General features: G+C 37.6%; 1 protein-coding gene across 1 annotated transcript in view; it reads left to right on the forward strand.

Annotated features, from left to right (window-relative positions):
* LOC124715815 (valacyclovir hydrolase) overlaps positions 1-3664 on the forward strand; it is a 29769-nt gene extending 26105 nt beyond the window's left edge. Inside the window, exon 6 of the mRNA XM_047243124.1 lies at positions 3405-3664. Coding sequence (XP_047099080.1) covers positions 3405-3495 — 91 coding nt within the window. The 3' untranslated portion in view covers positions 3496-3664. The remainder of the gene's footprint in view (positions 1-3404) is intronic.
* Positions 3665-15505: the final 11841 nt, after the last annotated feature.

The following is a 15505-nucleotide window of genomic DNA, read 5'->3' on the forward strand; positions in this document are numbered from 1 at the left end:
ATTGTGATAAGAAGCTTTATATCACACCTCCCATGCACTGCTTCCAGTGTCTCCATTATGGTCACAAGTTTTTGCAATTTGAAATGAATCCTATTTGTGGTGCCTGTGGCTGTCCTATCCGTGTGTGAAGTCCTTGCACCCCACTGCCCAAGTGTGTGAACTGTTCTGGCCCACATTCTCCCTGCTCACAGGATTGCCTGATCTATAGAAACGAAAGGAAGAGTCAGAAATTCAAAACTCTCAACCATCTATTCTACTTTGAGACCAGACAGTAATTCAACTGTCTCCACCCGGCATCTTTAATGTCTGCATTTACTTCAGTTGCACCCCCTTCCTCTTCCACTTCCTCCCTCTATCCTGTCCGTCTTCCCTTTACTCCTCTCCCGCAGTTCCTATTCCCTTCCCCTGATGGAACAACTCCAACTCCCTGACCAGAGAAGAATTCCTCTTTCCTGGCACTAAAGCGGAGGGATAATCTGGCAATTAGACCACCTTCAGAGTCTGTTGAATTGTAGTATCTCTCAACATACTGTTTTGCAGATTGTTGTATTAATCGTAGATGTTATCTTGAGTAGTTGTGCTGATCTCCCCCCCCCCCCTCCTCTCTCCCTCTCTCCCTCTCTCCCTCTCTCCCTCTCTCCCTCTCTCCCTCTCTCCCTCTCTCCCTCTCTCCCTCTCTCCCTCTCTCCCTCTCTCCCTCTCTCCCTCTCTCCCTCTCTCCCTCTCTCCCTCTCTCCCTCTCTCCCTCTCTCCCTCTCTCCCTCTCTCCCGCTCTCCCGCTCTCCCGCTCTCCCGCTCTCCCGCTCTCCCTCTCTCCCTCTCTCCCTCTCTCCCTCTCTCCCTCTCTCCCTCTCTCTCTCTCTCTCTCGCCCTCGCCCATCCCTCCCTTCCCCTCTCTCCACTTCCTGCCCCCACCCCCAAATCCCTCCTCTAACAGATCAGTGCCATTTTTGTTTACAGAATTTTGCTCTATGGTGGAATTCCAATTTTGAGCAAGACTTCAGATGTTCTGTTATCTGACTTTGTATCCATCTTATCTTATTCTGGTGACATTCTGCTTTTCCCTTTTCTTGGGTCCCATGTGAGCTGCATTCTACTACTGTCTCTGCTAAAATGTTCTGTTTGTTGATCAACAAGTTGTAACACCTGTACACTGTATAAAGAAGTTCCATCCCATTATCCCATCAGATGCTAAAATCATCTCATATCTGATTACATGGAAGGTGTGGGCTATGAGCAAGGTTTGACCTGCTCTCTTTGGTATTTATTGTTTTGCCATGCTTGAGGCATCTTCCATTATTCTCTTACTGCTCCTGCAATCAGTTTTATTTGTGCATATGAGAACTGTGAAATGGGCAAATTTTGGTAAACTGATTTGTAATCTGCTGTCTAATAATAATTCATTTTAGTATTGCTGCCCTACTATATAGACTGCATTTCCACATAATAATGCTTTTCCTGTGTGTACTAGTGTCAAGATGGCCTGGGAATGGATGAACATAATGCTCATTGTAGTTTTCAGTTTCTCTGTCTTTGAGATTGTGTTCCTCAATGTTTGCCTACATGGTATCAATGCACTTCCCTCTATATTTATGAGCCATATAGCCCCTTTTTGTTACGTATTTGGCAAGTTATAGTTCCTACATTCACATGAAGTTTCTTGTGTCTTGAAATGCTACAACATCCACATATGGCTATTCTTAGTGTATCTGTTTTCTTGAAATTTCCTGAAAATATCGTTTCGGGCTTCGATTTATCTGCTGGATTTTCATTTTCCAATATAAACACTTGGGTATTTGCATCACCGTCTCTGCTTCCCACAGTGCATTTCTTATACGGGGCCTTCCTGTAATGGAAGATTCATATCTAGTATTTCACTGCACTGTGGTTCTATTCTTGGTTTTCCTTTGCTGAAATATCGCTGTCATCTGACTCAATCTCATGTATGAAGTATATTCATCCCAGTATCCAACCATTGTTTTTACCATTGTAAGATAGGTTTTGTGTGAAAGCAACAGAGCTGAGTTTCTGAACAAGTTAAATTCATCTGCAGCCATGATTCTGTCCATTGCTTGTTGGAACTGCCATTGCAGGGGATTTATCCTGACTGTACACTGAGGGAGTTCCTTGGTGCTCTGTTGCCCTGAGCATTAAATAGTTTAATTTAGCTGTTTATAGGTCTCAGATTGCCCCTTTTCCCATAAGAAGTTCGGTGACATCTTTTATTAGTAATTGGCATCTTGTGAGTCCCTAGTTTATTCCTGGCTCAATTGTCATTGTTATAGCTGGGTCATAATGATGTACAAACTTGTCAGTTTTGTCTAATGTGAAAGGAATTGGCTTCACAACTTAGCCATGTGTGTCAAGGGTTACTAAAGTTCTCATTGTCAGTGATGTGTGGTAGCTTGTGTTGAGCTCATACTTGGCCTGCTGATGGCCAAATTCTCTACAGTGACAACTCATACTACTGCTGCTGCTGCTGCTGATGATGATGATGATGATGGAGTGTATAGAGCAGTAGCCTGCTCCTTTTCTTCCTGTTTGTACTTTCAAAGTATTTTTATGATACTCTACTGGAAGTTCTCGGGGTTGTTCATCTAGGATGAGCATCTACCAAATACTTCCTTTTTTCTCTGCTAGTGCAAATCCTGATCAAAAATAAAATAAATTTTGTGTTTGGTCCCAAGTGGTGATTTTTGAGAATACAGTAATGGCTGGACACAGGCAGAGATTTTAGTTTTGGTGTATATATACTTTACTGCATACTACACCAGTTCTTGAACAGCAGGCAGTTAGTTAACAGATGCATCAGGTGTTAGTATCTGCATAGTAAAGTAAAAGGTAAAGTCTGTGGTGCAAGCCCTTGGCCAGACTATTGCCTGATGGCATGTAGAGCGGAGCCTTTCTGTTTGCTGCTTGGGTGGCAGGCCACTTGCCCCAGCTGTCTTTGGGCAGGGGCCATGAGAATAAAATGAGATTATGGCATGTACCATACCAGTGAATATAAATATTCATTTTTCCTCATCCTCCATATGTGAAGTAGAAGTACCGTGACTAGTATTATCACAAAGTACCCACTGCTGTGGATTGCACAGTGGCTTGCAACATGTACTGTATATGCAAACAAGGAGTGGGAGAGCAAGATTTATTTCTTGGAATCTGCAACTAGCTTATTGCCACATTCCAACAGTATTCACATGATAGGCATTTTGCATTGTGTTTCAGTGTGTGTAGAGGGAGACCTAAATATGTAAATGTACATGAAAATATTTGCTTGCTTAGTGTGGTTTGGCATCTTTGGCAAGTGGATTGTGCTTTTAGTATTGAAAGTTGCTTTAGTTCTTGTTTGCTTTAATTTGTGCCTATAATGTAGGATCACCAATAATTTAAAGTAATTGTTTCAGGAAATATGTTTTCAAGGATGGGAAACATAATGTGCACTTGCGATATGCAGAAGATTTCAACAAGCTGGTAGAAAATTTCCTTGATGAATAAGTAACTGTTATTACAGTTGTACTGTATAAAACATATGGTCATCCTACGCAGTTGCTCTTGTTGTGAAGTTAAAAGTATTTTAATACAGTGTATTAAATGTTTTTTATTAGTGTTTTAAATATTTGATAATTATATATATATATAAAAATATAAGACTGATGAGAAATTTATTGCTCCTGTATCCATTCATTTACCCAGCAAATTTTAGATCCTTAATTAAGATTATTTCAACATAATAGAGCAGTTGTGCAAGACAGTATTTCAGCACAGCCCAGGATACGGAGGCAGGCAGACTAATAGCCGTTATACTGCCTCAGGTAGTTAATCTCTTGAGATGAAAAAATGTTTCCCACCCCCAGGCAAGTAAAGCTTAACTAATCTCCCTCCATTACTGTCCATGTGCAGTAGAACAAATATGAAATTCAAAGTGTCTCCAGCCAGAAGATATAGTACACTATATGCCTCTTTCTTCAGTATGAGATAGTATCCCGTATGTGACAATATCTATAACATTCCACCCTTCCTCCATATATTTCCTTGGGGAAACACAGCTTATCCACACTACATTCTTCAGGCTTGACACTAAATTAATGTAGTAATGTCTTGTGTGACATTTAGTAAGTAAGAAATAGCTCGCCAGCATAAAAGACATGATCTATCTCAATTCCAAGTCATAGACTCAGTAGAAAAGATAAACTAATGTAAATGGTAACATCATTTTAGCAGGAGTGTTAAATATAATTATTTCCTTCAAGCTGCTTCTTGAAAACACTAAAATTATGTAATTTCATGGGCAGTTTCATTTCTTTGAGCAGAAAAATAATGGAAGAAGCAAATTCTTTAATGAATAGGAAACTGGGTGTTTCACCCAGAATGGAGTGCCAAAAGGAGGATTCAAGTTTAACAGTGACAAGGTGATTAGAGGCATAGCACAAGCTTGTATTGGGGAAGAAAATTGACTATGTTCTTCTCAAAGATATTGTTAGTGATTTTACCTTGAAGAATTTAAGAAAATCTAAATTTGGTTGTCTGGACAGGGATTTGAACCACCTTCCTTTTGAATGCGGTTTAAGTGCTTCCACCAGCGCATCGCCTTGCTCAGTGGCCTCACTCATGATGCAAATGGAATGGTATTAGAAAATATTTGAAGAACGTGGTGGGTGTTTGGATGACAACATGAATTAAGTTTTTTCAGGGACAGTATTTATTTCTACAAAACTATGAAGAGGTATCTAAACAATAAAAAAAAACTCTGTGACTGAATGTGTATTCTTTACTCCTCAGGTCGTGTCTTTTTTTATAACACTAGCAGGCATGCAGTGTATTGTACAGGTCAAGTGCAGCTGACTTTGTTACCAAGGTAAACATGTAATAGTAGTATCTGTATTTAATTAAACAGTAACAAAATAAACTTTTGCTATATCACTCTCTTTCTGTGTGTTACCCCACAGTCATGAGCCAACATCGCAGTTGCATCAGATCCCAGCCAACTGCTTATTCGATCGCTAATTATCTTGTAGACAACTGCCTCTTCGTGGAGTTGTGCTGCTAGCTCGGAATTTGGGTTATTTTCTTGCTTGAATCATAAATTCTTTTTCACCTAGATCGCTGTTTATTTTATGTTACTGCTGCTCTCTTGGATGTATGAAAACACAACTTGTCAAAGTGTTAGCTGAAGCAATAATGTGTATAGAGCCAGGCTAGCAACTGGAAAAGAACAATTTGTGGTTGACACACTTTCTACGTAGGAGCAGCCACTTGAGAGTTAAGGGCGATGGTATAAAAAGTAATAATAATAACGATAATAATTGTAAGAGTTTCTGTAACACTGAAACATTAAAAATGTAAATACCTTTTAGGAGTAAAGGAAACCACACACTAAAGAGCAGAAGTGATGACTTGCTTACAGGTACACAAAAACTTTCTAGCTTTCAGAGTAATCCTTTTTCGAGCTAGAAACAAATACACAGAAAATGCATATAAATGCACACATACATACACCTGTGCCCCTACATGCACTAGCTGAATGTACAATGCCAGTGCTGCATTTCAGCAGGTGGACAGGATGGTGTGGTGTTTGCGACAGGTGGGGTGGATAGAGGAAGAGGGGGGGGGGGAGTAGTTGGGGGTGGGTGGCTAGTGGTAGAGGTTTGGATGGAGACAGCCTTTTTGCCAGCTGGGAATGTGGGAGGGAGGGGGTGGCAGGTGCACGGGCTAGGTATGCGATTCATGGCTGTGAAAGCTGTTGGAGTAGCCCAGGCTGACAGTGGCATGAGGATGTGAATTGGGAGGAATGACGAGACGTATGGAGGAGAGACTGTTGTACGGAGGATGAAGGGACATTGAGTTACCAGAGATCTCTTTTTGTGTCTTATCACAATAATGTTGACAGCCCTCATAAGGGAGTGGGGTTTATGTGCCCAAGGACAGCCAGGAAATCTGCTGAATTTTTTCATCTGGGAAAAACCTGAAATTTATTTGGAATTCCAGGGATTTTTTTCATTGTTTTACCTTTCAGTTACATTTTTGTAATTTTGACTGGTAAGAAGTGATCCTCTAACAAAGGATTTCACTTTAGCATGCTACTACATAATAATGCTGCAGCAATAAAACATAAATGAGAGAAAAACACAAAAATAAAACTTAAGTTGCAAAGACAATATATCACTTACAAAAAGGCAGTGTGTGTGCACACACAGTTGTCTGCCAACAGCAAATTGTGTCAAAGGCCTTAGGATTCAGTACTTCATAACAAAAAACTGCTTTCGATAAGTGTGACATCACAACTTTTAAATTAGGTTCATTCCAGCACTTGCCAGTGAGCTCATGCACATCTGCGGAGCTTAATTTGCGTTTGAGCAATGTCTTCTTGCACCCAAGCTGCCAGATTCGCGCATGACCAGAGCAGTCTCAGTTGTGGGTTTGCAAGGGGGGGGGGGGAGGGTTACAACAACATGACCTGTGTTTATCTGTTTCGCTGTTTTCTGATCATTTAAGAGGGTGGTCGAAAAGTATCTTGCCCGAGATAGTTACTGTAAAGTCTCGCACAAACACCACCACTTACTTTTCTGGTGACCCTTTGTGGGTATGCAAGTTAAATCTTGCATCTTCAGCTTCATTAGCTTTGCTGCTAGGATGTGTTATACACCATAGTGGAAGCAAAATGGTGAATATCAAGAGAATCGAGAACTGTGCTGTGACTGAATATCTTCATTTGAAGGGAATGACACCCGAGGAAATTGTTGAGACATGCAGAATACACTTAAGGACACTGCTCCATCTTATGAAACAGTGAAAAACTGGGTGTCCAACTTCAAATGTGGAAGAAGGAGTGTGGAAGATTTGCCAAGCAGCAGAAGGCCTGTCACTGTTGCCCCTGATGAAACAGTGGTAGCAATTCATGATATGATTTTGCAGGATCGTTGAATAACATTGCAGCACACCAAAACCACATTTGGAATCTCCTGTGGGCATGCTCATGACATTGTTGTCAGTATTTTGGGAAAGTGGAAAGTTTTGTCTCAGGGAGGAGGGGGAGGGGGGGTTCCAAAAGACTTGAATGCAGATCAGAGACAGGAGCGTGTGCAGTGTGTGAAGAAATCGTCCACCAATTTGAGGTGGATGAAGACAGCTTTCTTGCAAGGTATGTGACAATGGACGAAACTTGGGTTCACCACTTTGATCCTGAGTCAAAACAACAGTCACAACAATGGTAACATCCCTCATTCCCTACCCCAAAAAAATTCCTGGTGCAAGAATCAGCCGATAAGGTGATGGCATCAATCTTCTTGGATGCGGAAGGGATAATCTAGGTGGATTACTTGTAAAAGGGCATAACTATCGATGCATCATACTATTGCACCCTCCTGCACTGTTTCAGAGAAGAGATAAAGAAAAAAGGGAAAGAAAATTGGCGCGCAAAAATCTTTAGCATCAGGACAATGCACTGGCGCACAAAGCCCTCACAGCACATGATGATACAGTGATTGGTGCTGTGAATGCTTGGTTGGACTTGAAATCGATGACCTTTTATTTGAATGGTTTGCAGCAGTTATCTGAGCGTGCCCACAAGTGTATTAGTGTACACAGGTATTGTACTGAAAAATAAATTGGTATTATGAAATTTCTATCATTCTTTATTTGTTAGACTAGAAACTTTTCGACCTGCCCCACCCCCTTGTACAGCTCTCACGTCAAATGAAAGCAAAATGGATTTTTGTGGCTGGGATCTATCAAGTGAGTTAAAACGTAGTTTGTTTTCTGATTTTTATTTCCACATTATTGACCATCAAGCATTAATCATCTTGCAGAACAATGGGGTTATTTTTGTCAGTTTGCTAAAGAATGCTTGGCTCTTATTAATCTTTTCCACAGTGGTAGCCAATTTATTTGAAATGGAGTGTTTCATTCCACATTATTGGCTAGTTTCAACTGTTCACTGAGTTTCAGGTGCGCTTTTTCATCTTCTGGCACACATGGCATTATGCCATAATAAAGAAACGAACATGAGATTATACACAACTGGCATGCCAAGAAAATTGGCATCCCAAAAACCACACTGAAAAGCTTCATACCAGGTACGGGCCTACTTCATTGTGAATCTTGGTATATAAATGTGCACTTTAAGCTGAATTATGCATTTATGTAAGATTTCTTAATGCTATATTTGTATGAAAATATGAAAATGTTCACTTGAAGATAAATAAGCAGGCAAAATTGGTCAGTAGCATTGAATAACATGTTTTGTTTCAAATATATTGACAGCTTTAGCAGAATTTTACATATATCTTCTGTGAAAAACAATGTGTCCCCCCCCCACAAGACAGGTTTCAGCATTAGTCTGGTACTTCCTCTAGGCTTGAAGTTATTTCTTAATTTGTGGTGCTTACATTTTAAACTTACAGAATGCCATTATTTGGTAAATTATAGATGGCAGCACACCATGTTTTATCATTGTAACTCCCCATAAGGTTGTATATTTATTCCTGGAGTAAAATATAAATTGCCAGTTATACAGGTTTTTGGCTTCACAAATAACCTTGTTAATTTTTTGTACAGTTTGAAAAAGAGATGAGAAACTTATTGTTCTTAGTTCTGGTGCATAAAAACAACAGTCTTTCTTATTTTTGCAAGAAATTTTTATTCCTTCTTACTAACTTTTTGCAGTATTGTGTGGATGTCAACCTCATTGGAAACGCAACACAACAGTATCATTGTTTCTTGTTTTGCATTCCTTATATGGATAGGAAATGATATAACAATTGTCTTAAGTACAATAACTCCACATGTCCCCTCTAAACAACACACTGCAGCGTCAGACAGTCCCCAAAATTTATACTTCTGTCTTAATTATTTGTAATCTGTTAATTACCATAATCATCGTTTCATCTCTATCATTCTAGTTATTTTAATCATTATATCACTAAATCATCTCTAACATCAGTTCAACCACAAACTACATACCACAAATATGTCACACTATTGCCAAATGTTTCAGTAACACATGAACATAATCTTAAATCAAAACTTTACTTCAGCAACAACACTAACTCACCTTAGGCATTTCTCTCAGCATACAATTATGAACATGGAATAATATATTACTTTTGAATACATTATGGGAGTGACAGTGATCAATATGTTACAAATATTTACTATTAAAAACAGTCTTGATCACAATTTATTTAGTACGGTGACCAGTTTTGACCACTACTGTGGTCATCTTCAGACCTAGAAGTCGTATACAAAGCTTTAATTAGAGGGCTACACACATTAAAGAAAATACATAAAGTTATAAAGCTATAAAACGAATTACCAATGAGTAAGAATCTCCTCCTGCTAGGGAATCACTACTGGAGAAACCAGTGCATGTCTTACTGTATATAATGGGAGCTCCGCCCACTTTTGATGGTATGATGTCATTACTAAACAGTGAGTTATAAGTTGAATAACAATGTAACATTTCTTGGTTAAAAGGACATTGTCAAGAAATAAAATACACACACTAAATTTAGCTTATCTAACAGCTATTGTCAATCAAGAAGTGTTAAAAACATTTAAACATGTAGGATAAATGAACTCGTTTTGACAGAACATGAGTTTCCCTCTCAAGGCATGTTAGTGAACCATTTGGAACCACTGGTTGCCATGGTGAAGTTGGATGCTGTTCCAAAGATGAGGCAGCAGTCTTCTTTCCACTGAAGTTATTGTAAAGTCGATAGGCAAACTAATGGTTGCCATGGTGAAGATAAATGCCAGCGCAAAGTCAGGCGTTTACAAAATACTATGTAATGACTGAGAAACAGTATATTGGCCAAACTGGCCGTAACTTTCTAACACGTTTTAAAGAACATACTACTGGTACTGCACGTACCACATCAATAGTTGGTCAACATCATGATGGATACAATCATTCTGAGGGTTGCATCTCTAACAATTTGAAAATATTACATACTGTGCCAAAAGGACTACTGCTAAATACTTTAGAAGAAATTGAAATCTTTTCACTTCACAAAAGTAATCCGTTATCTGTTTTAAACGAACAACTTCAATTCAAAGACAAACATTTCTTTGAGCTTTTCGATGATCTGCTTTAGAATGCTCACTCTTCTGTCCTACCTTTTATAAATTATTAAGACGTTTAGGAAATATTTTATCTTTACTTTGTAATTTTATTTCACCAAATGTTATTTTATGACTATCTGTTTTAGAATGTTTGCTTATATGGTTTTAGACTGCATATTGCTAATTCACGTCCTTTTATTTTTGACACCACGGCTCATAGTATTATAATTTTAAATTCCTTCCATTTTCATTATTTTTATTTGTTTATAAGACTGGCATGCAACTTAAGTAATAGCAATGCCTTTTTAAAAATGGTCACATGTAATTTAAAAAAAAAAAATTGTCACATGTAATTAAAAAAAAAAAAAAGCCATCAACATACGAACTTCATAAATATGCACAACTACTTCATATCGTATCTGTGCAGCATGTCAGCTAAAGATTATTGCAGCCTACACACTGAAAATCATTTCAATAAAGACATGTTGCTGCTCAATAGTACATCGTTTGACGTGACAGTCTATGCCATTCCACTTTCACAACAACTTCATTAGAAAGAAGCCTGCTGCCACATCTTTGCACTGGTGTTTATCTTCATCATGGCAACCACTAGTTTGCCTATCGACTTTACAATAACTTCAGTGGAAAGAAGATTGCTGTCTCATCTTTGGAACGGCTTCCAACTTCACCATGGCAACCAGTGGTTCCAAATGGCTCACTAACACGCCTTGAGAGGGCAACTCATGTTCTGTCAAAATGAAGTTCATTTATCCTACATGTTTAAATGTTTTTAACGCTTCTTAATTGACAATAGCTGTTAGATAAGCTAAATTTAGTGTGTGTTTATTTTTGTTTCTTGACAATGTCCTTTTAACTAAGAAATTTTACATTGTTATTCGACTTATAACTCATTGGTTAGTAATGAGATCATACCGTCAAAAAGTGGGCAGAGCCTCCATTATATATAGTAAGAAGTGCACTGGTTTCTCCAGTAGTGATTCTCTAGCAGGAGGAGGTTCTTGCTTATTGGTAATTCATCGTTTTATAGCTTTATAACTTTATGTATTTCCTTAAATTTATGTAGCCCTCTAATTAAAGCTTTGTATACAACTTGTAGGTCTGAAGATGACCTCAGTAGTGGTCGAAACCAGTCACCATACTAAATAAATTGTGATCAAGACTGTTTTTAATAGTAAATATGATTAATATATATTTTACAATAAACATCAGGAAGTCAGAAACACACCCTCAACCTGGCGTAAAATAATCTCTATGACATCACATTATATATTTCTCAGAATATTTACTGTAGCTCTCAATATAACATGACATAAACCTCAAAATACATCACAACATCAAATATCTCCATATTGCCCTAAACAGCATATTATTACCCTTAAGTGAATGATACTCTACACACAATTAATATACCCCACACCTGACAACACAGTATCTACTTTTAACCAAGAAGTACATTACATTGCAATTGTATATCAGTAATTCATAGATGTTCATCTGTTATTTCAAGACAGCAATCATACAGCATAATAAAACCATGTTAAAAAAATTTATCATAAAGATATTATGTTTGAAGAAAGCATAAAGATTCTTTTGGTAACTTCATATATAGCAAAACAGTTTTATATTACAGTAGATATGATTTCATCTTTCAAGAGTGTCTCAATATGAATGTAATTAAATATTATCTCCCTAGACATACCTGGCTGTTCTGAGTTCTGTCATTTGCACGTTAAAATCTTTTTGCATACCACTGAGAGATTAACATTATAACCTATGATATCAACATAACTACCACGTAATTCTTTATACAACATAGAAGAAGATAGGTTGACAGTAAAAGATATTTTGTAAAAGATGAATAGATGAGTCAGAGAAAATTTTGCAGTATGGAGTTTGAAATCTTTGAAGCAAAACTTCAAGAGCATCAGGCCCAGGGTTTGTCATACCCATGTCTCAAAAGTTATTGTGATCACTGAGGGCTTATTTGCAAATATGTTCCCAAGAATTCAGACAAATAAGACTTTGGAACATATTAATACAGTAAGAAAAAATATGATGTGCAGAAATCTCTCCCTCTGAATGCTTCTCTATGCATCTGAATTACATTTTTTATGTCCACGAATTTTAACAAATGAGACTTGAGGATTTCATATGACAGTAAAAATAAGAAAATATTTGTGATTTGCAGTGGTAAATTTAGTTCCCACACAGTCAAATGTTGGCTTTAGTTTTGTTCAGATGTAATTTTGCTTCAATACCATAGTTCTGATCGGAATGTTGTTTTCATTGTAAGAGTACATGATAACATAGGTATACAACGGAGCATCTACATAGGAGGAGCATGCAATAAGTAATGCAACACTTTTTTTTCTGAAAGCAAGTTAATTTTATTTAGGATTCCAATACTCCATATTATTTCTCACTCTTTTGACTACAAAACCCTATTTTTCAATATACTCTCCATTCAACGTGACAGCTTTACGCCACTTTACTAGGAGGGCCTATATGCCCATATGGTACCATTCTACTGGTCAATGTTGTAGCCAGCATCTTGCTGCATCAATAACCTACCCATCATTTGGAGTACAACTTTCATTGGGTCAAACAGATGGAAGTCAGAAGGAGCAGGATTCGGGCTGCAGGGTGGTTTGAAGTGAAGACGTTCAACAAAAAATTGTGACAATCAGCCTTGTAATGCACAAGCAATTCCTCACAGATGGTCCTGTGTTATCCTTTATGGTCTTCTGTTAAGAGCCAAGCTGGGCACACACATCCTTGAGTGCCCCAACTGGTGGATGAGTACTACCAATAGAGATGTCCAGTTGGGTAGTGAAGTGTCTGATTGCAATCTGTCAGTCACCTTGAATAAGAGTGTCTGCACGTTCCAACGTTTCAGGAGTCACAGCTGTCGGCACACAGGAGATTGGACAGATTTACATGACTGTTGCAATGATGACAGACAGCTCACCTAATGACTCACCTTGCTTTTGTTCACTGCCAGGTCTCCCTAGACATTCTGCAAGCGCCTATGAACATCTGTGATACTCTGGTTTTGTGCCAAAAGACACTCAATGACGACTTTCTGATTGGAATGCGCCTCCATTACAGAAGCCATTTTTAAGGCTATGTACAGTGCCACCAGCTGTCAGAACACCATGAAATTATAGGGGCTGAAGTGAGAATATTCAACTGTGTCCCACAACAAATGCTGCACTTTTTCAACTGAAACTGGTGGTGAGAAAAATGTGTTGCATCACTTATTGAACATCCCTTGTATATGTGTTATAAGTAAAAGGTTTCTAATTTTCAATTACAGACAGTATGATTTTCAAATTCTTAGAAAAGTTTGAAATGAAAGACATTGTAAACAGTATTAAACTTTTGCTCTAAGGATCACATTTGTAATGTTTTAATTCCAGAAAATTACAAAGCCAAAAAAATTTCCATGCATTGGGATGTAGATTTTCTAGCTTCAAAAGGTCTTATGTAAATGTCAAAAACATTATTTAACTCTGAGATCATTAGCTTAGATCTTTCCTGTGTTTTAACCAAATCCATATCCTCTATTTCAAACTAAGCTATTTTATGTTTTGCATCATGCTTCCTTTTCCTTAGTTCACCTTACTATTTCATGGTCTCTAACAACTACTTCCTTTTCCTGAAGTGTCATGAATCGCCAGCCTGGGTATTAAAAATTTCATAAATGAAATAAGCAGGGTTTCTTTGTTAAACATGATTTCAACACTTCAGTTACCATGGTTTTTGCCACATTACGTGTCATAATGCTAGACACAAAACACAAGAATTTATTCATCCAGAGTCAAGTAAACAACAAACATAGAAACAATGCAACAAGAAGCAGTAACAATCTGAGGATGGGTGCCTGTTGCTCTGACATTATAGAGAGGAGAGCTCTGGTAGAAGTGTGCAGATGCTGTGCCATCTGCACAGGTTGCAAGCAGCCTCTAGTGGCTGACCCATGTGGATGCTATTGTTGGAATATTTGAGTGGAACACGCCAGTGGTCTGGTGTTGTGGCGCATATCCATGTATGATATACAGTGTTATAACAGTAAGTTCTGCAAAGCCTTCCTATTTCCCTCATACATCTTGCAGCTGGGTTACTTGGAAGATGGTAAATTGAATTCAAATTTTGTTTTATTTTTGCATCTTCTACCAAGGTTTTCCTTGATTTAGAAGTAAATTGTGACTCAGTGTCAGACTGAATAGCTTGCAGTATACCAACATTCATGAAATCCTTTGTCATTCTGGAAATGATAGATTTGCTTGTTGCCTTGTTTAATGGATATAATTTAACAAATTTGGGAGAAACACCAGCTATAAGAAAGATATAACTGGACCCTCCCCTTGTTTTTGGCAACAGGCCATAAATGTCAACAGCTGTTTGATCTAAATTTTTCTTTGCTCTCTGACACTGATCAACAGGTAGCAAATTTCTTTTTGAATTTTCTATCAATATTATAAGAATTTATGTTTTACTGTTATTTTGTGCACATTTTATTGACTCACAGTGTCCAAAACCTTCATGTATGTAATTTATTAATGTGTCAATGTATTGTTCAGGCCAGCATAGTTTCCAATCATTTAAATCAATCTTGCTCTCCTAAACAAAATTCCTTTGTGTACTTTGTAGAATTGATCAATATTTCCTCCCACCTTCTTTGCTAAATAACTTTTAACTAGTCTCCAATTTTCATCATGGTTTTGGTTTCTGTAAGCATCATTACAAATTTCAAAATATCTAACTCATCTTTTACTCCTATCAAGTAAATAATTTTGAAGCCTCCCCTTCTCCTCAAATATTTTTAAAATTTGCTCCAACAGGTAGTCTAGAAAGTGTCAGTTCTGACATTGTCTTTTTCCCTGAACGTATCTGATTTCATTAACAAATTGCTGTAGAAATAAAACCCATCTGGTTATTAAGTCATGATATAATCTGTATTTATGAATGTACATTAGTACTTTTTGATCTAAACATACAACTACTTTATGTCCTAAAAGGTAATTTTCAAATTTATTAAATGCCAAGTGGACAACAAGACGTTTCTTTTCTGTTACAGTGTAAAATTATTCATACTCCTGTAATACATGACTTGTAAAAGCAACTGAATTATGTTCTACTTTTCCCTCAATTGCTTTTTCTTGGAATGAATGTTCACTTAACCCTGTATTACTACTATCGCTCATTGCACAAAATAGTAAAGACATATATCTGGTCTTTACAAAAGTTGATTTTTGGCCAAGTTGTTCTTTGTTTCATTAAATATAACCTGGCACTCCTGGGTCCAATCCCAAACTGAATTCTCCCTTAACAAATAACATAAACAATTGACAGTCAAAGATTCAGTACAATAAACTTACAATGTCTTTTGTCTTAGCCACAGGAAAATTTGCTGTGGCATCAG

Source organism: Schistocerca piceifrons, chromosome 1, assembly GCF_021461385.2.
Source record: "Schistocerca piceifrons isolate TAMUIC-IGC-003096 chromosome 1, iqSchPice1.1, whole genome shotgun sequence".
In the NCBI taxonomy this organism is placed as follows: Eukaryota; Metazoa; Arthropoda; class Insecta; order Orthoptera; family Acrididae; genus Schistocerca; species Schistocerca piceifrons.